The sequence below is a fragment of the Lutjanus erythropterus genome, chromosome 7 (assembly GCF_056507025.1).
Source record: "Lutjanus erythropterus isolate fLutEry1 chromosome 7, fLutEry1.hap2, whole genome shotgun sequence".
In the NCBI taxonomy this organism is placed as follows: Eukaryota; Metazoa; Chordata; class Actinopteri; order Lutjaniformes; family Lutjanidae; genus Lutjanus; species Lutjanus erythropterus.
In genome coordinates this window covers 9,384,862-9,410,334 of record NC_139323.1, presented here as the reverse complement: position 1 = coordinate 9,410,334, position 25,473 = coordinate 9,384,862, and the positions used below count along the sequence as shown (strand labels likewise).

At 40.0% G+C, this 25,473-nt stretch overlaps 1 protein-coding gene across 2 annotated transcripts; it reads left to right on the top strand.

Annotated features, from left to right (window-relative positions):
- The first annotated feature begins 5,250 nt into the window (after nucleotides 1–5,250).
- cpeb2 (cytoplasmic polyadenylation element binding protein 2) lies at nucleotides 5,251–25,022 on the top strand. Of its 2 annotated transcripts, XM_084722571.1 has the most exons (11): nucleotides 5,251–6,587; nucleotides 10,307–10,576; nucleotides 15,114–15,204; nucleotides 17,805–17,855; nucleotides 19,407–19,430; nucleotides 20,864–21,037; nucleotides 21,138–21,227; nucleotides 21,415–21,533; nucleotides 21,652–21,766; nucleotides 22,610–22,791; nucleotides 22,980–25,022. In XM_084722571.1, exons 1-11 carry the CDS (start codon nucleotides 5,661–5,663, stop codon nucleotides 23,205–23,207), a joined length of 2,271 nt encoding a protein of 756 aa, XP_084578697.1. In that variant the 5' UTR covers nucleotides 5,251–5,660; the 3' UTR covers nucleotides 23,208–25,022. The 2 variants fall into 2 exon arrangements, with proteins under 2 accessions (XP_084578697.1, XP_084578698.1); XM_084722572.1 differs by lacking the exon at nucleotides 19,407–19,430.
- The last annotated feature ends 451 nt before the right edge of the window (nucleotides 25,023–25,473 follow it).

The window sequence follows — 25,473 nt, the reverse complement described above, 5'->3', positions numbered from 1 at the left end:
TTTTTTTTATACAATGTCAAACCTGACATGGGTACCACAGCTTCCCATCCTGAATGTGACGTCAGAGGAAAATGACCGTCTTAATATGTTCAATTATCCAAAGTAATGGAGAGTTTAATGTTGTTGATTTTAATTTTTCAAAGCTCTGAAAAAGACAAATTAAATTCCATTCAACCTCGACAAATTTCACTAAAACAAGATGAATAGGTAGATAACACTTTAGGGTAAATGACAAAAAATGTTTTTTATAATTTGGTTGAACCGACCCCTGAATCATAGGGAGGTATGGTGGTATAGACTTCACAAATCTGGCTTTGTTACATCTGAATCTTCTGAGAAAATAGGTCGATGGCACTTCTGCCCAATGACATCTTTGAAATACGAAACCAGTGTTGAGTGGCACACAGGAGGCATACTTCCTGTATGCCCAGATAGGATTATAAGAGATGGAACACACCCCATGAACACATCCCAGAATAGAGTCATCACAGTTGATGGATAGGTCTGTCAAACAGGATGAGCTGATCAATCCTCTCCGCCCAACCCTTCAAACATACAGAGTGAGACTGAGAGAGCCCTGAGTCAAACAGACTAATCAGCTGCACAAAAGGAAATGCAGATTACCTGTTGCTATGACGACTGCAGCTGCAGTGTGACAGCCATCCACTCTGACAGAGACCTAAATAGAGCTAGGTTTACAAGCACAGTGAAATTTGATATTGCTTAGTGGGCCAGGTGCTTCCTAATAACCAACAGTAGCAACGTAACCAGTAATCTGGTTAAAATGAAAGTAGTGTGTGCTCACATTCAGTTTAATAATATGCAGCCACATGCATGAACACATAGTATGTTTATGCATACATTGATATTTGTGTTTATATGTTTACATTTGTTCCCAGTGTGCACTATATACTCCAGTGTGCGTGCACAGAGAACACAACTAAATCTAAAGGTGAATACAAATGTGCAAAACTATGCTCAGGTTGGTCATTTGGATTGATGTGTCACACTCTGTATGTGGCAGGGCAGCTGGGAGACACAGAATGAACCCCCCCCCCCGGACTCTTCTGTCTTTCCCCTTAACACCACCCCCGCCTATCACCCCACCCACCCTGGCTGACCCCCTCCCCCAGCCCATCATCATCAGACACCAGCAGCTGGCAGCCTGCCCCATTTAACTCCCTCCAGCACTTACTGGGCCCGGGTAATCACTGGTGCTCAGCGGCACCATCCGTGGCCGACACACCTGCCCCCTCACTGGTGGGACTGTCCCATCTGGGACCTTATGATGGGGCATATCTGGGGGGTGTCTTCTTACTTCCCAAAACAGCTCAAGGTGCTGTGAAAAGTGAGAAGAAAATCAAGACGTCAGTGATTGGAGCCAAATCTGTCATGAATGAGGGTCAAAGGGACAGTTCAACCCCAAATCAAAAATAAACATTTTCCCTCAGGCCTGTAGTGCTATTTATCATGCTAGATTGTTTTGGTGTGAGTTGCCAAGTTTTGAAGATATCAGTCATAAAGAGTAGGAACTATAGTTCGTACATGAAACTGCTCACAACAAGGCCTGAGAATGATCTTGAGTAACCGGGTCATGATTTCTCTAAATACAGATTGCTTTTGAGTCTTAAAATGTATTTTTGGTGTTTTGAGCTCTACATGCTGAGTACCTGATTCCAATATACTAGGGAGAAGGTCGACATCTCTGCAACCGATATCTCCAAAACTTGGCAACTCACACTAAATTATTTTTATTTTAAGGTGAATTGTTCCTTTAAAGTTCTCACTGCCAAAATATTTGTACATGCAGGAAATGCTTTGTTGCTGTAATTAATGTAACAATGGTAATGACAACACGGCAGACTCCCAGCAGTCATCACAACAAGCTTCATAACATATAGTCTAAAAATATTTGCAGAGTTTTACGTGAGGTTATGAAATTGCCAGTGCCTTTGTAATCAGGTGCTTTTGATTTTCAATAAACCATTGTATAGGTGACAATGCAGGGCGGAAAGCTGTGTGTAGTTGGTGCTGAGATAAGCCCTCATCATTAGCAGTGACCAGATGGTAGGTTGATCAGGCACATTGCTTTGCTACTCTGGTATCTGTCTTGCTCATTAGAAAGCACATTCACAGACAGAGATTGTAATGATTTATTCAGTTTCAATCTGGAGAAAGAGAAACCAGCCATGACTGTTTACGTTACACAACAAATAAAAGCGTTCACACCAAAGGCACTGGGCTAACACAACACAGTCTAACTAATTAACCGCAGCCAGAGATGGGTAGTATTTCAAAAGATGTCATTTCTAACAAAATACGTCAAGAGCTTGTATTTGTGAGTTTTAAAATTTTTGAAATGCATCATTTAATATGTCATTTTATTCAGTTTAAAACGACACAACACCTGATGTAACGTGCATGATCCGCCAGCATAATATTGATAGATGAGGTTAGTAAAGAGAGGCTTGTGTTGTGGTTTGGTAATGTTAGATGACTACCTTTCTTAGCCAACATTAACTTGTAAAGTTCTGCTTGTGTTGCGGTGGGTGCTGGACTGCTAGTCGTTGGTTGATGTTCGCGGACTCTGTTTCTTAGACAAACGTTAGCTAGTGTTTCAAAGCTAACATTAGCCAGTGTTGCACACTGTTGTAGCTGTAGGGGAGCTGAAGAGAGGCAAGGCACTCTTCTGGATTTTCAGGGAAAAACTGTCACAAGTCCTTTACATAGAAATCAGTCTACAGGCTGTAATAAGCAACTAAGAAAGTCAGGGAAGGTCTCATTTTTTTAAGTTAAGTGACAGTGTGTTTACACATTAACAACACGGGGCGATTAATGCATGTAAACTGCCTCGCACAATACCTTTAAGGTCAGACCTATGTTGAGGCTACTACATACCAAAAACGTCAGAATTTTAGATTTTAAAGAATTTTATAGAATGTATTGTGTTTTCAAATTACAGATTACTTGCAATTTTAATTGAATACATTTCCTCGCACCAATATTTTGTATTTTATCCTAATACATTTGATGAGCAAGTATTAGTATTTTTGTAAAAAAAAATACTTTTTGATGTATTGTGCCCATCTTTGACTGCAGCTTTAACTGCAGGCGTTTTTGTTCAAACAAGAAGAAAGTGAAACTGAAGTGTTACTCATTTGCATCTCCCCAATTCCCAGCTGATGCTTGTTTTGTATCTTAAAGTGAATCAAAGACATCTACTGTTCATCTGCTGAGGGAAGAGTCAGTCTAAAACCCTCTGTTGTTTCTCTCTTCAGTCCTCAATCACAAATGAGCACAGTCAGATGGTGACGTGTTCAGGACTCACACACACACACACACACACACACACACACACACACACACACGCTCACTGTCTCTTTCCCATCCATGCTCAAACACAATTTCCCAGTAGCTGGTGGCTGGTGGGGGCCATTTATGAGGCAGATCATATGGTAGGGTTGCTTGTCAGCTTTGCGTTCAGAACAGGCGATGAAGATTCATCTCCCTTGACACGCGCTGACATAGAAAACTATATTTAGCTGTTGGCGTCCGTGCGTAAAGTGACGCTGGCGCAGACGCACACACAATGGTTGTGGACTGAATGCTAATAGGCACAAGCCGAGCAAACTGTGCCACATTACGCAGTCTGGTAATGTTTAAGTTTTTATGGAAACATTCTTACCCCAAATGGCATGAATCACCTCAAAAAAAGACCTCATAAAATTCAGAAAATTCATTCCTTCTGATTTTGTGTGTTGGCTTTAAATAAGAAGTCTTTGATTGATCTACGTTCTGCTTGAGTTTGATTGAGAAATGTTTGTGTGGATATGCCACAATTCAAAATAAAATGAAATACTTAAATTTAATTTAGAGGCCAATCGATATTAGGGAGTAAATAATTCCAATATTGATATATCAGCCAATATTCTTTACACAGAATATAGAATATATACATAAACACTGTATTTTTGTAATGATCCCTCATATGTGTTTATCAAACACATGATGATGAGGGTGTGTAATGGAGGCATGATATTTTACAGTTTAACAATAAAAATGTATTATCCAAAAGTGATATCAGGGCACTGAAGTAGTGAACTTAAAATCAATAAGTAGTCAATTTAAAAAACACAAGTAGAACAATATATATAGATCTATTATATAAAGAGAGAAATACATAATTCATTCAAGGTAACTGTGCATTTTCTGCTAGTTGTTGCTAGCTAGTTGCTAGTTGTAACTTCCTGGAAATCATGGGATATATCAGATACAGACTTACCATTATGTGAATAAAACTTCAGTACATTAACTCGTCCGTGAACATGATTTCTGCCTAAGCCATGTCAGATAGACTTTTACCAACTATAGTGGTTGTTTAAAAGTGGAGGTAACAACTCCCATGGTCCCATACCACTTCACGACATCATAAAACTATGTTTTCTCTTGTTGTTGTCAACATGAGAGTCTGAGTCTGAGTTTAAACTTGAATTAACAAAGAGGATAACATATACATAAAATGCTGTCTATGGAGCTATATAAAAACAACCTGCATAATGTTCTTTAAAAAGAAAAAGTTTTCATATTGGTGCATACATGCAGGTACTGACATAGATAGTATAGCTGTGATAGGCCAATATCAGGCCTAATATCAGGTTGGACTTTACATTAACTGAATTACATGATAACTACATTATTAAAACTGTAAAATAATTTTAGTCTGCATTCACATCAGCAATTTGATATGAATTATTCTGATTATGTCATTGATAATAATAATTACCGGTACTGTTCCACTTAGGTCAAACATTGTATGGGTGCTGCTACTATGTGTATTGGGACCTTAATTAGTAGCATTGGTAACACCTGTGTTTTTTCTAATATTTGATATCAATACGGTTACCGTGAGAAAAACGTCTACAGCCTAGCGCTCGGCACATGATACTAAAAGACAAGTCTCTGGTCATTACACACTCATTAATGAGAAAGAGACTACCCAAACGTCTCCGAGAGGACATTTTTAAGTAATTAAGCACACAGTGTAACTCACCCTACTCTAGGCTACTTCTCAGGGCTTGGTTGGAGAGGGTGTAGGCCTACTGCACTTAATGAATAATGAAAAAAATGACGTAAACAATGCGGTCCTCTTTGCAGCTCGGGCTCGAGGCTGGAGGCGGGCGCAGCGAGGCGTGATGCGGTCGTGACGTAGTTTTAGTCGGGGATCTTTAATCCTCTGCCGCAGCAGCACAGCCGGTCAACAGAGGAGGGGGGAGCACGGTCGGACAGGAATGGACCGCACAGGCTAGGCTAACCCACTGCAAGGCCGAAATAGCAGCTCGGTCTTTAGATAGAAGATAATATCACCGAGTAAAACAGAGACTACGAGCAGAACGAGCCGACTATCCGCACAGGCCGGACCCCCTCCTCTCTGTGTCTGCCTTCAGCCTACAGACTATTCACAGACAGTTTACTATTAAAGAGACCTCACGCAGAAACCGTGGTTGAAATATATATATTTAGAAGCACATAGTTGCTTCATTTGAAAGCTGAATTCATCTGACGGATACTACGCCTAGTCGTGCCGGTTGTGCCCCGGTTCGCCCTTCAGCTGCGTCGCCGCGTCCCCGCTGTTCCTGTCAGCTGCTGCGCATCAGCAAAACATGCAGGATGAGCCTGTGGGGGTGACAACCACGCAATTACCCCCGTCAACCGAGGAGAAGGACAGCAACAGCAGCACGGTCAGCAAATCCGGGAAGCAGCCGAACCAAACCGACAGCCAGCTCGGCTCATTCACACCGGATTATAACCAACTGAACCAGAAGATAGCTCTAAGCGAGTTCAGCCGAGACCAGTTCTGCCCGACGCAGTCTATCTGTGACCTTCAGCACAGCCGAAACATACATCAGCAATTCAGTCAGCACGCTGAGTTTAGCCCCGCAGAGTCGGCCCCACTCCAGGGACGCTTCAGTCCCCTGCCGCAGAGGCACCCTGAGCCCGGCGCTGCTGACCCCTGCGGCTCTCCGGTGGAGGAGGGTGAAGCTGATGCTGCGTCGCCATCGCCCACTTCCGTAAATCCCAACAAGATCCAAATGGACTCCCCCATCGCCCACCACATCAATGGCAATGGCAGCAGCAGCACCTCCAACATGTTGTCCGGAGGTCTCAGCGCCGCCTTCCCCAACCTCTCCACCCAGGAGATGCAGAGCGCCAGCGTAGGTTCGTCCTCACCTTCCCTCCCTGGGTTCGGCACCCCGTGGTCCGTCCAGACCAGCTCCTCGCCCCCTCCCGCACCCAACTCCATCAACCCCATCCACGCCAACGCCATTAACCAGCTTCCCAACACGGACTCTGACAACGGCTTCTACCCAGGTATCCCCTCCTCCATCAACCCGGCCTTCTTCCAGAGTTTTTCTCCGGTGTCAGCTAATCCGTGCGCCGGGATTAATGTGCAGGGCTTCAGCGGTCCTTTCTCGCCTCAGATCAACGTCCCTCAGCAGGCGCAGAACCGCAGGTCCCCCGTCAGTCCCCAGATGCACCCCCAGCAGGGCGCCTTCCTGCAGCAGAGGAACAACTACAACCAACATCAGGTGAGCTGCTGGAGGGCATACATCACATGAAGGTGACACGGGAGCTCTTCTACCTCATTTGTCCTTCTCTTAGTTTGTGTTCCCACCAGGGCAGGGCAATAAATCAATATTATATTGCTACCATGATATGAGACGAGATATCGTCTTAGATTTGGATATCGTTATATCGTGATATGGCCTAAGTGTCTTTTACTGGTTTTAGTTGCAGTGAAGAGATGTATTTACCAGACTATAATGGCTGTTCTACTCTTAAACATACCCACTTGGTTATTATATTCACATTACTGATGATTATTTGTGTTAATATTCTGAGAAAGCATTAATAGTCATCCCTATTGCCCCATTATCGATAGAGGCATTTGGTCAAGAATGTTGTGATATTTGATTTTTATTTGATTTTTTTTTTTCCATATTGCCCAGCCCTCCTTTATATACTGTTGGGTGGTATAATCTACAGCAGTGCGTCACATTCTATAAGATCAACACTAGAATTTATAAGAAATAAGCAGAGCCTAAAATGATTGCAGTATTGTTTGTAAACCATATCACCCAGTCCTAATTCCCACCTTTGGTGAACAGGAATAGGCCTTAGGGCCCTTACAACGCCATCCTTTATAATCTCTTTGAATCAAGACATGAGGTTATAATTCCAAGTGGACACCATCATAGGTCAGGGGAGCATCTTGTGCTGCTGCAGAGATGAGGCATCACATCATTATGTACGTTTTTATTCTGGGGCTGGGCGATACGGCATACAAATATTTTAGGCTTTTACGCGATTATATTCTCAATTAGCACAGTTCTCTCTCTAAAATAACATACTGTAAATTCTCAAGCAGTGCAAACATGATGATCTTGTAGAATATGATGCATTGTTGAAGGTTTAACTACCCAACAGTAAATAAAGTAGTTAAAATTAGCTCAGCCGTAAACATCTACATCAATAAAATGCAACACACTCATTGCTGTATCAATAATATTAATCCAAAAACATATTACAATAGTTAAACATTGACAGTAGAACTGGGAAATGTAGACCAGTTCAAACATCTTGATGTTTTTAAACATATACCTGCTGTAGTCTTGGGTCTTAGTTTTGTTTGACATATGTGACAACACCTATTGATATTGCAACAATATCATAGGTATAATAAATAATCATTAGTAATGTGGGTATAATGACAAATATGTAGGCAAATGCAAATAACAGAACTGTTACAACAGTCTGTTAAGTTTACATCAATTTACTGTAATGCAGCCTTTAAAATCAGGAAGAGGCAACACTGTAATGATATAAAGATATCCAAAATCTTAGACAATATCTAGTTATTGTACATTATGCAGCCGTAGTCGTCGTAGGATAAACAGTCTTTTTTTTTTCTTCATAACGCATTTGTCATGTCCTCTGTGAGGGCTGAAGTCACTAGTCTTGAGGCTAAGGGAGGGTAGGGTGAACAGCAGAACAAGGGAGCATCACTGAATCTCGCTGTTGTTCTCTCCTGGAAGCAGGCAGTGGGATGCAGTCACATGGCGCTGGGCCATCCCTGTCTTGTGGTTCAGTCAGTGGGAATACAAAGGCTTGCAGCATTTGGTGTCCTAAATGGATGTTTATTTGGGTGAAATGAAGAAGTCCAGTATCTTGGTGGTGTGTGTGTGTGTATTAGCAGACAGACCCAGAGGAAAGAGCAGCAATAGTGAAGCTCACATGAAGGTTCAGCTTATTCAATACTGTTGGGGCCTATATGTGTTAGTAGCCTTTGGCGTCAGGTTTCTCATGTGATTTGCACATAGGGTGTGTGTGTTTGCGAGCATTTGTGTGACTGGGTGTGCTTAAAGGGCTCCTGTGGTGTTTCACCAACCTTTAGTTTAGGATAGGAGTTAGACTTGGATAGTTTGGATTTTTCTGAATTAGGGTTGTGTGAGGTACGTATACATAGTCAGTGTATTACTCGCAGTAGATGGTGGTCAGTTTGGAAAAGCAGCAGGGGTTCGGGTTGGGCAATATGGCTTATAAATAAAATCTTGATATTTTAGGCTATGCACATGCACTAGGTTATGCATATACAATATATATATATATATATCTCAACATACACATTTTCTCTAAAATAACAACTGTAAAATTTCAGATATTGCAATATGATGCAAGGAATGAACTGCCGCGGACAGAGTGGATTTTAGCCACCTAAAAAAACAATATCAGTTTATATCAGTAGCTGAGAAATACACACACACAGGATCTCTGCCTCGGTCTTGAGAAGCAGCAGGTTTTAGTCACCGACAAACTCAAACCCAAACTGTACATATCCAGCACCATCGCTGTACATTTACTGCCAGACTGACAACTTCACTGCTGACCTTTTCCTCCACTCAGCGTACATTCACCGTTTCTCTCTGCTACCATAGACAGTAATTAGTCTGTCAGTCGTCCACTCCACACTCCCCAAAGTAACAGACTCAGTACAATACACTACTCTAACTGGTTGGTAGTTTGCGGTTTTTGTTAGCTTACCTTTATTATCAAGACTATATCCAAAATACTCCCAGGGCAGTGGTGTTTTTCTTCTCTTTTACTAGTTAATTTGACCTCTGAACTGCACTACCTCACAGAGACTGACCCCTGGTGGCATGAGCTGTGCACTACAATACTGCATCTCCCTATCTGTTTTATAAAAAGAGGAGCGTCTGTATTTAGGACAGTACTGAAAATCATACCGTTGGGATTTCTCTCCCTGGTATACCGTAAGACCTTTTTACTGCTCAAGCATAATTTTCACCGCTTTACAACCTTTTCCGACAGTTCTATAAGCTAAATGTTACCATTTTCAAAGCAACCAAACTCGCAAAAACAGTCATTTTACTACACAGGACAGGATGTTCTCTTAGGTTGTTTGTGTCACTGTGTGGCTTCAGTGAATGCACTAACCCTTTCCAAACACCAAAAGTGGGGCGTGCAGACCACCATCTACTCTAGATAATACACTGACTATGGATAAATACCACAAACAGCTCAACTTCAAAAAATCCACTGCCACTTTAACCCCTTGCTTTGATTAGAATATGGGGTTCCATTAAACCTCAACAGACAACCAACCCTGTTGGTACACACATCAAAAAGATCAACACAGGATCAGCAGCACTGATCAGAAATTTTTTTTTTTTTCAATTATGTTGTTGTTTTTGTTTTTGGCTCATTGCCTCTTTTGTACAATCTGCTGCTTTTTTATCAGGGTTCTAAACCAACCCTTTTTGCTTTCCATTTTCTTTAACAGCACTTAGATAATCCTGTTTTTTAGATAATAAAAACTATTCTTCAGGCACACCAACATCTGACATCCAATAGCACACATTATGAGAAACAGAAAGTTGATTGTCCTCTGTGTAAGATTTTCACGTGAAAGCACGCAAGATTAAGCACGAACGATTGGATGTATGATATGCTTAAGAGTGGACACAAGGTCTAGGCAGAGAGAGAGAGTGTGTAAGTTACACTGGCGGTGTTGCAGCGCACGGGATGCTTAGTATTAGACTTAAAGCCCTAAATCTTCTTATCTACCCACCCGTTACAGGAGCAGATCAAGCTAGGCTGTGGCTGACAGGGAGAAAAGAAAGGGTAGAAAGACAAGATTGTGAGAAAGGGAATAATATATATTTGTATAAGATGACCTTTTTAACCTGCCATCTTTTCACACTGTCTGTCCTCCTCAATGTGGATGCAGCCCATGGTGAAGCCGTCTCCATGGGGCGGGCACCAGGGAAATGGCTGGGGCTCCGGGGGGGTGTCCTGGGGCCGGGACCACCGCAGAGGGAGTGGCATGGGCGTACCTGGCTCAGTCAGTCATGTCTCACCTCTGAAGAAGCCCTTCTCGAGCAACGTCATTGCTCCTCCCAAGTTCCCACGCTCTGGAGGATCACTTGGGCCTAAATCCTGGATAGAGGAGAACATGTTTCGCACAGACAGCAACAGCAACACTTTGTTGCCCCTGCAGGTAAATGTTTTGGGTTGTTACTGAATTGACTGGTATTGGTGGTTTTATAGGACAATTGGTTTAATGTTTGTGTGTGTATGTTGTGGTGTGGGTGGAGTTTTGTGTTACAGTGTGAGAATCAATGGTTTTAAAGGTGGGAAAGGATGCATACCCAATCATTTGAAATAGAGACTGGACAAAGGGACTGATGAAGAGGTGTGTGTTGATGTGTGTATGAGAGTTTCATTTGAGATCTGTTCATGAAATAGAAACCAAAAGAGAACAAGAATTATTTTTATCAAGAGAGAGACTGAAAGCAAAGGATTCTGTAGACATGCAGGGCAATGTATAGATGTAAATTACCATAAGCACAAGCATGGTTAGCATTTCAATCACATGGGGGGAGTTAGCATTGATTTGCTCTGCAGGTTTCAGTAAAGGTGTAACATAGTGGGGGTTGGGCTGAATTCATTTCATCTTGTAGGTGAGATCTATTTCAGGTATTGCTAAAGCTCTTGTTGTAAAGGAACCAGAGGATAATCTTATTCCATGTTATATGTACCAAATTGTGTGTTTTGATAAGATTTTGGAGGCTCACAGGTCTGTCAGAAAGGTGTGTTGGTGGTTATTACATGCTGCTGGAATCTGTATGATGTAACCATAATTAACGCCCCTTAATTTCCACTGTAAGAGGGTTTTCACCATTTGTTCATGTTTTGACAATTTATCTCTGATATTTGGTTTTCTGCCACTTTGCCAACAGCTTAATCTCAATTAGTTCTCTAAATTAGATTAATTAATTTTCTTGGACAAAAACATTTCTTTAGTGATTTAAATTACATCTGAATTATAAGCATGGCTGACATCAACTTGGTGTCTCTTTGTGGTTTGTGCATTTAGTCACTGTATTGATGCAGTGAACCAGAAGTTAGCTAAAATAACATTATCAGTAAATGATTTTTTTGGACATGTGAATGGTATGCAAACAGAATTGTATTGACAGAAATACACTTAATTTTAAGTTTTGAAATATACACATTATGATACAACATATAAACAACACATACACAACAACACATATATCATATACTACTATCAAATAGGTAGGCTACTAATAATGTTGATTATTCGGGCAAGACACATTATTTAAGTAGTTTTATAGTGGTCTAACTGGATTGTTTTTTATTGCCCATGTTTAATTTATGTGTAGTTTATCATTTCTGATACTACTTTGTATATTATTGGCAGTCAGGATAAAATGAGGTTTTAATTCTGATGTAATAACAGTAGTGTGGTGTGGGGTGTCACGATACGCCTGCATTGACAATAACCCTAAAAAATATATTGATATAATGTTAATAATATACAGTGATAGCTTAATATTATATAATAAATACACACTGGCCCATGGGCCATCAAGCTGATACTGCAGTAGCCCTGACATGTTAGTAGCTGACTGGTGATAAGAACTGTTATTTAGACAGAATGTTGAATTAAAAGGCACGGAGGAATCTGAATGGTTGGGGAGTTGTAACACTGTGTTGCTAAAGGCTTGCGGTTTGTGGATAAAACTTGGTGGCCACAGAGGGCCGCCTACGTGGGGTATTTGGTGGCCTTAGATTATTTTTTTGTAGCCATGGGCCATAGAGCCATGGTTAATGTTGAACCCTGGTATACATCCATAATATTGTGTAAATAATCCAGCACCTCTTAAAATACTATATGCTCTTAAATCCCCCAACATTACCCTCACACACCTAATCACCATCCATTGTGTAATAACAGTGTAATAACACTGTCTGCATACTTTTGCACAGTTATGGTGATAGAATGGTTCTCCCTACACTGATATTTTGAATCTAATTCATTTGCCAGATAGAGACTAAATGCACAATAAAGAAACTTAAAGACAAATTGACTGATATAATTTTTTGTTTTTCAAATTTTCTATAGATATTGGGTTAATATAATTATCATAAATTCTTCTGACCACAATAATCCTGTAGAGACTGCACTACAGTTTGTATTACAGTGTTCCTCTTAAGGACAGATATTTAATACTCAGTAAAAGGCACGAAACTTTAAACTTGTTTAATAAATTAGTGTGTATTAATATGTATATGTCTCCATTGTGTCCTTTTAATGGCCTCTAACAGAAAACACATTCATGAATGATAATCACAATGACATCAGCTACATGATGGTGTCACCATGTGGTATTACTGTTGCTATGAGCTCAAATTATTAGTGATATCAGTGCCAAGAAGTACAACACTTCCTATTCCAGGAAACAGGCCTGACTCCATGGATTGTTAATTTCCATAAACAGTCTCAGACCCAGAATTTTTTAGATTCCAAGTCTTTTCCTTCCTTCCTTTCTGTTTAATGTTTGGCAGTCAGTGACACATCTCTGCTGTGTCATGTTTTAGATATCACACAGAGGTAGACTGAGGAAGAAAGGAGAGAGTCGCTCCTAGTTTCAGTGAGAGTATTTTACCTTTAGTCTTTCTTGACTTCTAAATTGTACAGCAATCTTCTACCATTAATGTATACTATCACCCTGGAAACTATATTCTTAAACTAAAAGAGAATATCCACCTCAACAGACATTTGTAGAACTTTTTTATGTTACAAATTCCTCCTGATACATAATGGCAACTGACTGATTTTACACTTTAACATCTGTTTACAGATGTTGGGAAGTACTATTACATATGTGAAAGATGTTGGATAAAGCTTTTTGTAGCTGCAGCTGTGTGAAGTCTGATAAATAGCCTCAAGTGATGTCACTTGACTCAGCATCAGTGCGGCCTGAAGTTTGAAAATGAAAAAAATCTGCAGATGTGTAGTTAGAAAGCTTAATTGACCTCTGTAGGCGGCTCCACGTCTCTGCTTGAGGCTAACAACTCTAGGCTACAATAGCTGCCTCTAGCAAAACACACCTTGGCTGATATCAGAGTAACTGACAACTCATTACACTCCAACTCAGTTGAGTGGGTGGATTCAAACCTTTAGGCCCGGGAAAAAGCACACCCAAATCAGTCAGGTTAATCGAGTCGAGTTGCATTTTTTGTCATGCAGGCAGCAGGTTTTAACAAGGCAGAAAATACATGGGATGAAAAAAGATTATGTCTGCTGCATTCGTTTTGTTCCTTTATCTCAAACTGTCCATCATGAGTCTGAATTGGTCTAGAAGTGAAATTCTGAATCAGTAGGGTACTCATTTAACTGGGTTTGCATGCACACTAGTTTCTGGTTTTGTCTTCTTAAGGATATGTCATTTACATGCAACATCAGAAACCTAATTATTCATATCCCTGCATACATGATTTGGACATTATCCATGTTTCTGATCGTCTGTGTGCTGTTGTATCTTGATGTCAACCTTTTTGTTCTGTACCAATAAAAATGTTCAGAAATTAGATAAGGTGTTTACAGGCCACAGTATCCTGGATTCCATCAGAGAACTCCAGGTTTCTGAAACCAGGATAAGACATTTACATGCTCAAAACCAATCAGAATACTAAAAAAAAAAAAAGATCATAATTACACATGTAAACACACCCAGTGACTAACAGATCAGTGGACAACCTAATTACTTTGCTTTAAAGGGTCAGTTCTCTTTTTTATTTATTTATCCAGCTTTAAGATATCCAGTTAGAGTTATAACATTGAATATTTCCATTTTAAAAAAGCAGTGTGCCTTTCCAGGAACATTGTCCTCATTACTGTGGATATTCCACAGACCTCAAAGTTTTCACTGGAGGAACTTTTGACTGAAGAAATTATCCCCACTGACAGTGTTGGCAGAGGGTTTACCTAGAGTAAAAGCCATACTGGAAAGAGATGATGCTATATAGCAGTGCTTCATTAAGCAACATCCAGCTCCATTTTATTGATGCAATGAAAAGTTTCTTGATTGTATTTCTGGCCTAACCTCTGTTAAAATGACATTTTAGATGTAAATCTGTCTATTATATGCCACCTAATGTAACTCTTTATTCTCCATTTTATGAATTACTGTTTTTTTGTACTAAACTAACAAATGTGAAAACAAATCCAACCCAATCAATCCATCTCTGTCAGCGTATGAAGAATTGACGTTTACGCTCCCACTATGTTGGGTGTGGTGCGGCAGGTCGCCAGAATATTACCAGATGAGTCTGTCATAGTCGGTCATTGAGGAGAACTATCTCAATGGCCTGCTGATGAGCTCATAACCTCCATCTCAGCCCTGCAGCTGAATGCCACTCCTGCTTTTGGTTTCCATTCTCTCTTGGTCTGTCTGTGGGAACAAGTCCAGTGATCCTGGGGAACCCGTCCTATAGGCCACTCACAAATATCCCTTCAGAATAAATGCGGAAAGAATGTTAATCCAAGCTACTTGCTCTTTTAAATCTCTTACATGTTAAGCCAAATACCAACACTTCAGAGGCTTTGTTATGTGTAAGCCAAATCGCAAAAGTGTGTTAGAAACGTGAGGAATTAGATTGTGTGTTTGCGTCATCGGCCCTGACTCTGGTCTGATATAAAACCTCACACCTGTGTGTTTTTTCAGGACCGCTCGAGAATGTACGACAGTCTGAACATGCACTCTCTGGAGAGCTCCCTGATCGACATCATGCGAGCTGAGCAGGATCCGATGAAAGGTAAGACTGCCTTTCCCTTTCTATCTGCGTTCGGGGGGCAGGGGTCAGAGGGAGGTGATCATGTTCGGTGAGGAGGCCTGAGTGCAGCGAAGTGACAGACCCATTGCTCCGAGAGCTGTGTTGTTTTTCCACACGCCAGCTTATTTTCTCCCCCACTGAGAGAGCTTAATACTTCTGCCACCAGCTGCACATTTACATGACCTTCCAGCTCTGATCCTGCTGCTACTTAACCTGGGCAGTACACACAGTGCCGAGGAAGGAATGGAGGAGAGATATGATTGTACTTTTCATCACTGTCAGTATCTCTAATTAGTTACAGATGTTTTCTGACAGATTACATGTGACTCTGTATTTTTTAACGAGAAGGAAACTGAACTGCAAGACTAGAAATAGATTTCTTTTAAATTATTCCTCATGGTTTGGCAGCAGCATGCAGAGAATGGACTGTAGTGTGACACTGTCCTGCCCTCCTGGGCTCAGCTGCTGGACATCAGAGGAGCAGTGTCAAATAACAGCACCGTTCTTACCCTCCTCTCCTACAGACGGCTGCTCATTTACAGCCTCACAGGCCAGCTACACTTTCACTTTAAAACATGACCTAGAAATAACAACACCGTCATATGTGTAGGAGCACCAGAATTCTCAAGCAGATTTGTTTTTCTTTTTATTTGTGTTTCCGTTGAGACTGGATTAAAATCAGTACTGAACCTGTGCTGGCCTCCTTTCCTGGGCGAGTTTCTTGTTTTTCCTGCCGGAGCAGATGGAGAGGACATGGGCCAGTGTGCACAGCAGAGAGAGGGGGATCTGGACTAATTTTAGACGTGATCACACTTTCACACACTGTGCTTGACAGCCAAGAGAGGAGATGAGAGGGAAGGAGGGCTTGCAAGGGGTGGGCTCTGCCATTTATAGGGCTGACAGATCCAACACAACAGTGTACAGTATCCTGACGAGCTGCTCCAAAATACAAGAGGTCATAAACAATTTTACTGTGTTACGTTGATATGTTGAATTAAGTTTTTGTCTTTGTTTTTTTAAACCAGCCAATGAAGACTGAACACTTTAAAGTTTTTTTTTCGGAAAATCCATGTGTAATTTTTAATATTATTGTTAAAATAGTTGACATAACACTTACGGTTGCTATTTAAAATATTAGAAAAATAAAGCTACTGTGTGGAATTTAAACAGTTCTGATTTTAGTGCCACCCAGTGGTAGAATCAAAAAATGACACTGGTAGACAGCAATACACACCTATACACAGATAGTCAGTCAGAATCAGTGACTCAGTGACAACACACAATATGTTTTCCCTGGTATTGTCTATTTTTTTCCACAAAAAATGAGAACAGTCTAAAAGACGCTATAATCACACAGAAAATAATAAAATGAAAAAAGAAAAATGAAAATGTAGACACTTTAACATGTAAACTTTGAGACATTCGGATGTGTTAAAATGACTTAACTGAACTTCACCGAACAAAGCATTTTCTTGACCTAGAGAGTACAGAGAGATCAAAAACAAAAATTGCCACCCCAAAGATTACAGTCTAACTCAAATATTATTGAAATTAGAATTAACCTAATGATTAATTTCATTATTTATGAATATATATGTTATTTGCTTGATTAATGTTTGGTTTTAAAATGTCTTAAAAAGTGAAAAATGTTCATTCCACAGAGTTTAAGCTGACATTTTTTTAATTTGCTTGTTTTCCCCAACCAACAATCCAAAGGGACAACTTCCAGGGGTCGCCAGATTGTTACTGAGAATAAATTATAATGAGATACTGTGGCATGTAGCATGGAATGAGACCCAGGAAGCCATTCAACATAAGGGACAAGCACTCAAACATATCTCAGCTGCCTCACATGGCTGGTTTGGAAAACAAGTACAACAGCAAAAAAACAAACAAAAAAGACATGATTTCTTATCAAATTCATCAAATTTGCAAATTACTGTAATATGCTGTCGATCAAGTAATTGGTTAATAGATGAATTGTAGAATTGAAATATAGATTTTGACTAGAATATTGCATCTTACGCTGATATGATATGATGTTGTTAACTTGAATTTACTTAACCTGTATGTTATAAACATTTGTTTCCTCCAATCAGGCAGCTCCTGCTTCAGTTACATGGTAACAGCACGCTCAGGTGGACAAGTCACAACCTTTCAGGGTCCGATTCTTAGATCTAAAAAGGAAATGATCCATTTTGTCTAAAGACCCCAATCCTGCTGTGATACTGTTGATGAAAACAAAGTGTTTCATTCTGCTAATATATCAAGTCAAGGTATCTTTGGGGATAAGGAGAGCTTTGTTTCCTTTCGCTGACTGCAGTGCTCGCTGTAGACATGTGAGAAGGCTGTTGTAACACATTCACAGAAAGGCATTGTAGTTATAGTTTGTGTGTGTGCGTCTGTGTGTGTTCTCGCTCTCATGTACACACATTGGCCTCGCCCTGTCCACTCCATCTGCTCTGTATCTCATCCCTGTTTGTGTGTGTGTGTGTGTGTGTGTGTGTGTGTGTGTGTGTGTGTGTGTGTGTGTGTGTGTGTGTGTGTACAACATGTGTATGTGTGTCTATTTCTCATGTCAGGCCGTGTGGGATGCCCTAACCCTGGGGCCGACGGCCTACTCATGCTCAATGGTAATTATATCTTAGCACCATCATCTTTCTCTGTTGTGAATTTTAAGTGTTTTCATCCAGTTGCTTTTATGGGCAAATTAAAAATAGGGACCCAGTTCTAAGAATGGCAGTAAAAGCATCATGAGAACTGGAGACTCGGTTCTCATGGTGCTTCCACTGTTAGTCGTTAGCCTCATTAGACACACTTACCAGACTCATAGTGGTACAACAAGGTCACACGAGGTGGCATGTAGTAGACCTGGTGTAGAGAAGAAGATCCACTAGTATTTGTTCATTTGTTTCCTGTTTTCTTTAACACACACATATTATCAGAAAGTACAATTTGTAATGTATTGCCACCAGATTCTGTAAACCTCATTATTTATGTTTTGTAATGTTACTATCAGTGCAGCATTTAGGTTTGGGCGGTATATATTTTTTCTTTCCTGACATTTTACAACAGTATTTGTGTAAAACCTGTGTAAAACAGCTCACATTTTGGGACATTTCTTGATACCTTGCTAGGCCATAATACCTTGACACCATCCAAGCCTAGTTGTATTTTCAAACATTTCAACTGCCACACAACGCAATATGATTTGTGATGGCGCTCACATGATCGAGATTGTTTCCAGTGTTATACGAGGTCACCTGAGGACTTTGAATGCACCACAGATAGGACTTAATAACATCCCTTAATTAAAATGTAGATTTTCAGTGCCAGTTAGTGTATTTGTAGCCCTGCAGACTCTTTTTTTCCCTCACATGTGGACACGCGTCCTGTTCGTGTCAAAAATAAAATCTTGTTTTATAACAGCCTCAATAGGACACAAATCTGGGTCAGACAGCATTTGCAAATAATTGCGAGCACGCTTTTTATTGTTTCTGGTGCTTGCTGTGTCCTTCTGAGATCCAGCAATCAGCCATTCATTTCTGCCCCGTGTTGGAGGCAGTTTTTGGCTCATGTCTCTGAGGCTGAACATGTTGCTGAGATGAGCCTTTCTGTCCCTGACAGAGGACATGCAAGGCTTTTCAGTGATGTAACATATGTGGAGTTGGACCCTGACAAGTTTATTTTTATGGTTTTCCGAATAGCTTCCATCAGATCTGGCACATTTTATGGAAAGAAGAAAGTCAAGCTGTAGAAACTGTGTAAATCGTAGTTAAATGAGTTTTCAGAGGAGTGAAGTGATTGGGAAATGCCTTTATATGTGTCATCTGTAGAGACATCTGGCATTTTATGTTTAGTTGATGTGCTTTATGACACATATAAATGTTCAGACATTTAGTCTTTGTCTTTATGTCCTCAGCAAATAATTGTTGTTTGTTTTGTTGCTATTATTATCATTATTTATTTAATCCAAAGATGTGATGTAGAAAAAAATCTTGTTATGGGTCTATGGTGAATGTAAGCCACTGTAAAAGGTATTAGTGTATGAACAACTCAATTTAGAGCACTTTTTTGTGATTGACAGCTTGTAATTGAGGTCACGAGATTAGATAGAGGTTACATGTACCTTTTGAAAATGTCTGCATAGCTGAAACTTGCACTCTGTACTTTTCTACATGCAGCCAGGAGCTATGGGAGACGTCGAGGTAAACTCAGCTTTCTACAACGTGTCTTTTTCCTTGTGGCTTATTCTCTTGTAGCATGCTTTATTGCTTGAACCGATACCAAACTGAGGCCTTAAGTCTGGAGCCAGACTTCAAATTGTCTTTGAGTTCAAATTTTGCCCAAAAAATTATTATTGGCTATCAAAAAATGTAACAAACATACCTTCCAATTGTTGTTTTAGTATCCAGACATGCCTGGTGTCAAGGGTTTCACGTTTGGTCATGTTTACCTTAAGCATCATGTTGTGTGCACACACACACACACACACACACACACACACACACACACACACACACACACACACACACAGTTGTGTCTCTGCTCTATGGAACCCCAAAGTGTTTAATATTTAAATAAATGAAAAAAACTTATTTTTATGAAATATTATTTTATAATTAGTTTCTCTAATCAGATATCATATCATAAGATACCTATAAGATCTATAGCTGTATTGGATAGGCCTATAATTTTTTACTTTTTATAGACATTGTTATTTCCAAATGCCCTTTTTCAAAAGTCTGTGTTTATTTCATAATGACATTTCGCCAGTGACACTTTAATTTCATATAAAGACTTATTTCACAATGTCACTTTTCATAATGACATATTTTATTTCAAAATATTTAGTCCATTAGCTTCTGTTAGCTAAAGCAACAGCAATGTAACGTTATTCCGAATCAACCAACTATAGTTTGCTGCTGTAAATAAATGCTGTTCTCAGAATCCTTGTCTAAACCTCTTTATTGTGTTTAAGCCTTAGCTTAACATGGCTGCACATGCTGCTGACTGTACCTCGCTGACTTGCTAGTTAAACCGGCTTGTGAACTTTGATGGTTATTCAGCATCAAAGTGTGAAGCCAGCGTTAGCTAGCTCCTGATTGCTAGAGCCACAGAAAAACGAATGTCAAAACACAGCTGTTTGTTTAACCACATGGCGTTTTTATGTTTTTAATAGTTTTTTTTTTCTTTGTCTTTGTTAATATATTTTAACTCCTTTCCACTAAGGATAAAAATGTAACAGCACAGGTAAACATACAATCACCATATAACACACAACAGGCTAATCACTTTGGGGCTCCATACTGTTCAGCGGTGTTATTAACAGCTTTGGTCCACACAGCCTGGCTTTCCACACCCGCTTTATTTGCCTCACTGCTCAGAGCGGAGCACATGTGATTCCTCACTTTAAGCTGGTGCTTTGTCTCACAACTGTGCAGCGTAATAAAAGCAGAAACACCACTTTATTTACAGCATCTCCTCTGGATTTGTCCTTGTCCTAGCAGAGATATGGGATTCCATAAAGGAGAGGCACACACTTTAATTTGAATGTGTGTGATTTGTGATTCTGCTTGCATGTGTTTGTGTGAACGCCTCAAGCTTGCCGTAGTCATAACAGCCCTTTTTTCTCCACCAGGCCGCTCCTCCCTCTTCCCTATTGATGACAATCTCCTTGATGATGGCCATGGCAACCAGGGTGTCCCAGGGGTCCTCGGCTCCCCCAACTGTTACCCCCATCAAAACGGGGAACGCATCGAACGCTTCTCTCGTAAGGTGTTTGTGGGAGGTTTGCCCCCTGACATAGATGAAGGTAAGGACAACTACAAGACCACGGTCTCTCAGGATTTCATTATACTGCTTTTTTTTGTTTTATTTACCCGTCTGTTGTTTCTTTTTCTACTCTCCCTCAGATGAAATAACATCAAGCTTCCGCCGCTTTGGTCACCTGGTGGTCGACTGGCCACACAAAGCTGAGAGCAAATCCTATTTTCCACCTAAAGGTACCGACGAAAGCAGCAAGCCTCCACTTTAAACAAATTTACAACTCTTTTTTACATTGAGCTTTGATACTGTGAAGCTCTGATGCTAATAAATAAGGCAGCTTTGAATACTGATAACATTTTTTGTACAGTCTATTTCTCCGTCCTTAAAGCACATACTCAGGCTGTGGATGTGCGTCTTTCCTAGGATACGCATTCCTGCTGTTCCAGGAGGAGAGCTCGGTGCAGGCTCTGATTGAAGCCTGCATGGAGGAGGATGGGAAGCTCTACCTGTGTGTCTCTAGCCCCACCATCAAGGACAAGCCTGTGAGTTCATCAACAGCAGCTCACACTGAACAGACACACAGCATAGTGTGAGCATTAAAAAAAAGTTCCCTTAATGAAGAGAGAGTGGATTTAAAGTTACATTTTTGCTTTGTTTCAGGTCCAAATTCGACCTTGGAACCTGAGCGACAGTGATTTTGTGATGGATGGATCTCAGCCCCTCGATCCCCGCAAGACCATCTTTGTGGGAGGTGTCCCTCGTCCCCTGAGAGCAAGTAATTACACACCCTTTGTTTCTTTATAAGCAATGCCATCAGTTTTCTGTAGCAATAGATGATCAGCTATATGTTGATGACATCTCCCCATCTGTCTTAACACCTGTAGCGTGGGGACAGGAATCGATAACCTGTTTCAGTTGAGAACTGGTTCCAAATTTTACAATTCACTGGAATTTTTGTCTCTGAGGTTATCGATTGCTTTTTTCATTGCTGGCATGTTTTTCTGACAGTTGTGCTTTGAAAAAATGATGGCAAACTCATGCATGTGTGCCCCTGGAAACTTGCAACAGGAAGGAGTCATGGCAGAGAGAAGAAAACGGTTTAAAGTGTGGCTTCATTTTACAAAGATGTCGAGAGTGCCTCTTGAAATGTCTGTTAAAATATAATTTCCACTTTCTACAGAGCATGGGCTTATATTCCAGAAATGGCATGTATTTGACTCTCAATGCATGAGTGCCACTGCTCTCCATGGCAACATGTTACTGTCACACAAATCACAATATCCTGTTATAGTAACATTAGCTCCACAAGGCAAGTTAAGAAGCCTTTTTTACTTAAAAGTACTCATAACTAACAACTACTTTAAAACCTAAATGAATATGAATGCTGTGAAACGGCATCTGCGTAGGCCCACTACATTCCACACAGAAAACTGATCAAGAATCAATAAGAGAATTGATTAGGGTATTCGATAATCATGATGGCATTGATATCAATAAAATCTTATCAATTTACATCCTTACTGTAGTGTAATTTTCTCACATCATCTCTGACTGTGTCTCCATCCTTTTAATCATCTAAATATATATTTTTTTCTCCTCTTCTTTTCACCCTGACTAGTCGAGCTGGCCATGATTATGGATCGTCTCTATGGTGGAGTCTGCTACGCGGGAATCGACACCGATCCAGAGCTCAAGTACCCCAAGGGGGCGGGGCGAGTGGCCTTCTCCAATCAACAGAGTTACATTGCCGCCATCAGCGCGAGATTCGTCCAGCTGCAGCACGGAGACATTGACAAGCGGGTACAGCCTCCTGTTCATGAACTGTTCCCAAATTTACAGTTTTTTGTAAAGCGTGTATGAATCCTTCATCATTAGGATGTGTCAGTCACACAACTTGTGAATGCAAATCTGTGTGTGTGTACCAGAGGAAGAGAGACTGTTTTTTATTCTGTGCATTGACACACTTTCTCTAAAATGTGTGCGGGCAGGTGGAGGTGAAGCCCTACGTCCTGGATGATCAGCTGTGCGATGAGTGCCAGGGTGCCCGCTGCGGAGGCAAATTCGCTCCCTTTTTCTGCGCTAACGTCACCTGTCTGCAGTACTACTGCGAGTTCTGCTGGGCCAACATCCACTCCCGCGCCGGACGAGAGTTTCACAAGCCGCTGGTCAAAGAGGGAGCCGACCGCCCGCGCCAGATTCACTTCCGCTGGAACTAGAGATGCAACCGCAGCCATGGTGACACAGTCAGAGGGAAGGGAAATGAAACACTGGCTAACAGGAAAAAGAGCGTCGTTCTGCCTCTCCTGCTCTCCTAAGCTATCAGTATAATCGAGTACGTAACACTATACAGTATATATACTATATATATCTATATATCTTTTGTAGCAGCCAAACACCACAAGCCTCAGTTTTTCACCAAAACCCCCCTCACATCTCAGGCTCTGACAACTCTACAACTCTTTTTGTGGTACTTTCATCTTTTTCTAAGAGGAGATTTAAAAAAAAGAGATTGATTTTTGTAGGTTTTTTTATTATTATTATTTTTGTATGTGAGATTTAAAGTGGATATGGGAATGTTTTTGCATGGGGGCAGCTCGTCTGTCTGTTCGTCTGCTGCTAGCCACCCTACAGTGCGTGTAGTGCACACTTGTTTCTGGGAAAACCTTGATTCTCTAATGTTGACACCTGCCCCGGGTCATTAACCAAAGGTAGCAAAAAGATAGGAAGTATCAAATTGACACATTTTCTTGCCGCAAAACAAAACAGTTGTTTTTTAACGTTACCATGGGCTCTTTCTTCTTGTTAGAGGGTTTATTAAAAACAGAAAAAACGATAGGGTTATTTCTGCGCTCATACTGACCCATAGAGTGATACCTCAAAATACTAAATCTGGTTTCTGCTAACTGTATTCAACATTTATACTTAACAAGCTATTTTAGAAGCTTTGCTGCTATATATACAGTACATATATATGAATAAATGTGTAGGTATTATATTTAATGCCATTTATAAACCAGAATCATGTAAAATGAAATGCAGTATGCACTCAACCACTAATGGCCCCCATTGCCATGGAAAGTGCATGTTATGACAATAGGGTTAGTAACACAAATAGCATGCAGGATAGATGTGAGAAAAAAAAACAAACCACTGAAATTATAATTAAAGATAAAGACAAGACATAAAAGTCTAGTAGCATGATCATCTAAGAGGGAAAAAAATCAGACAAAGCTAAATAAATAAAAAAAAGAACATATTTAAACTTGCATGCATTGATGTTTATCTGTTGTTTGATCCGTTTACATACTTAACAATACAAAAAGTGATATTGGTTCTACTGTAGACGTAGTGGACGCCATCTTTTTGTGACACACGATGGCTTGTATGGCAAAAAAAAGAAAAAAATCCAGTTGAGAAGCAGAGTGGTGTTCAGTGGTTTGTGTTTGTGTCGTCCCTGTGCCGTGTGACTGTTCTTAGTGTAGACTGAGGCTCTAGTTTAGTTACCAACAGATTAAGTAGAGGAGAATTCAAACATCAAAATTGACTCCTGCCTTCACCTTTCCTTTCCCGCGTCTTTGTGTGGTTCCAAAGGTTAATATGATACAGCGTCGCCCTCCCAGACCAAATGCATACAAAGAGACTCATTCAGGTTGGATTTAACTTGGAGAAAACTGACGGTCATGTTAATAAGCATCCTGAGAACATTTTATAATGACAGTCAGGCTTTCTTTCACACTGTGTGGCTGCAGCTCAGTAAATCTGGGGAATCTCTGGCTCAGCTACAATGAGGACGATGATTCTTTGCTACGACAGTGTCTGCTGTCACATCAGAAAAAGATACATGGATCAGTATAATATAACATAACATGAAAAGTTAATTATTGTAACAACTTGTTTTTTCACGTTATTATGACAAACAAACTTATCACATTATAAGAATATACTATTCATGTTCTTATGTTTCACGTATGAACAGGATAACTATGAACATGATAAGTTTTCACTTTATAAGACTATAAATAGTTTATTATTATTATTATTATTATTATTATTATTATTATTATTATTATTATTATTAAGAAAAGTTTCTTGTTTCAATATGACATATTAAATATAATACAATATTACAGTATAACGAAAAACATTTAATGTTATAACAATAAATTATGACATTATAATGTGAAACTTTTAATGTTATAACAAGAAAAGTTTCCTGTTATAACATGAAAATATCTTGTTATAATTTGTTATAAATTATGAAACGTTTTATGACGGAACCTTTCAAGACATTTATGACACAGACATGCCATAGAAATTTCAAAATAAAGGTGTATTTTAAAGATGACAGTATAGTTCGATTTCTTGAGCACTGGATGAATATTTCAATTCAAATCAATGTGTCATTACACTCCAAGTTATAATGTGAAAATATCTTGTTATAACAAGAAAATATCTTATTATAACGTAGAAAACATTTTGTTA

Excerpts from the sequence above, each read along its gene's own strand:
- cpeb2 (XM_084722571.1), top strand. The coding sequence starts at position 5,661 with ATGCAGGATGAGCCTGTGGGGGTGACAACCACGCAATTACCCCCGTCA. Across the intron at positions 21,228-21,414 it reads ATCCTATTTTCCACCTAAAG|GATACGCATTCCTGCTGTTC; the intron begins GTACCGACGAAA and ends CGTCTTTCCTAG. Across the intron at positions 22,792-22,979 it reads ACGGAGACATTGACAAGCGG|GTGGAGGTGAAGCCCTACGT; the intron begins GTACAGCCTCCT and ends GTGTGCGGGCAG.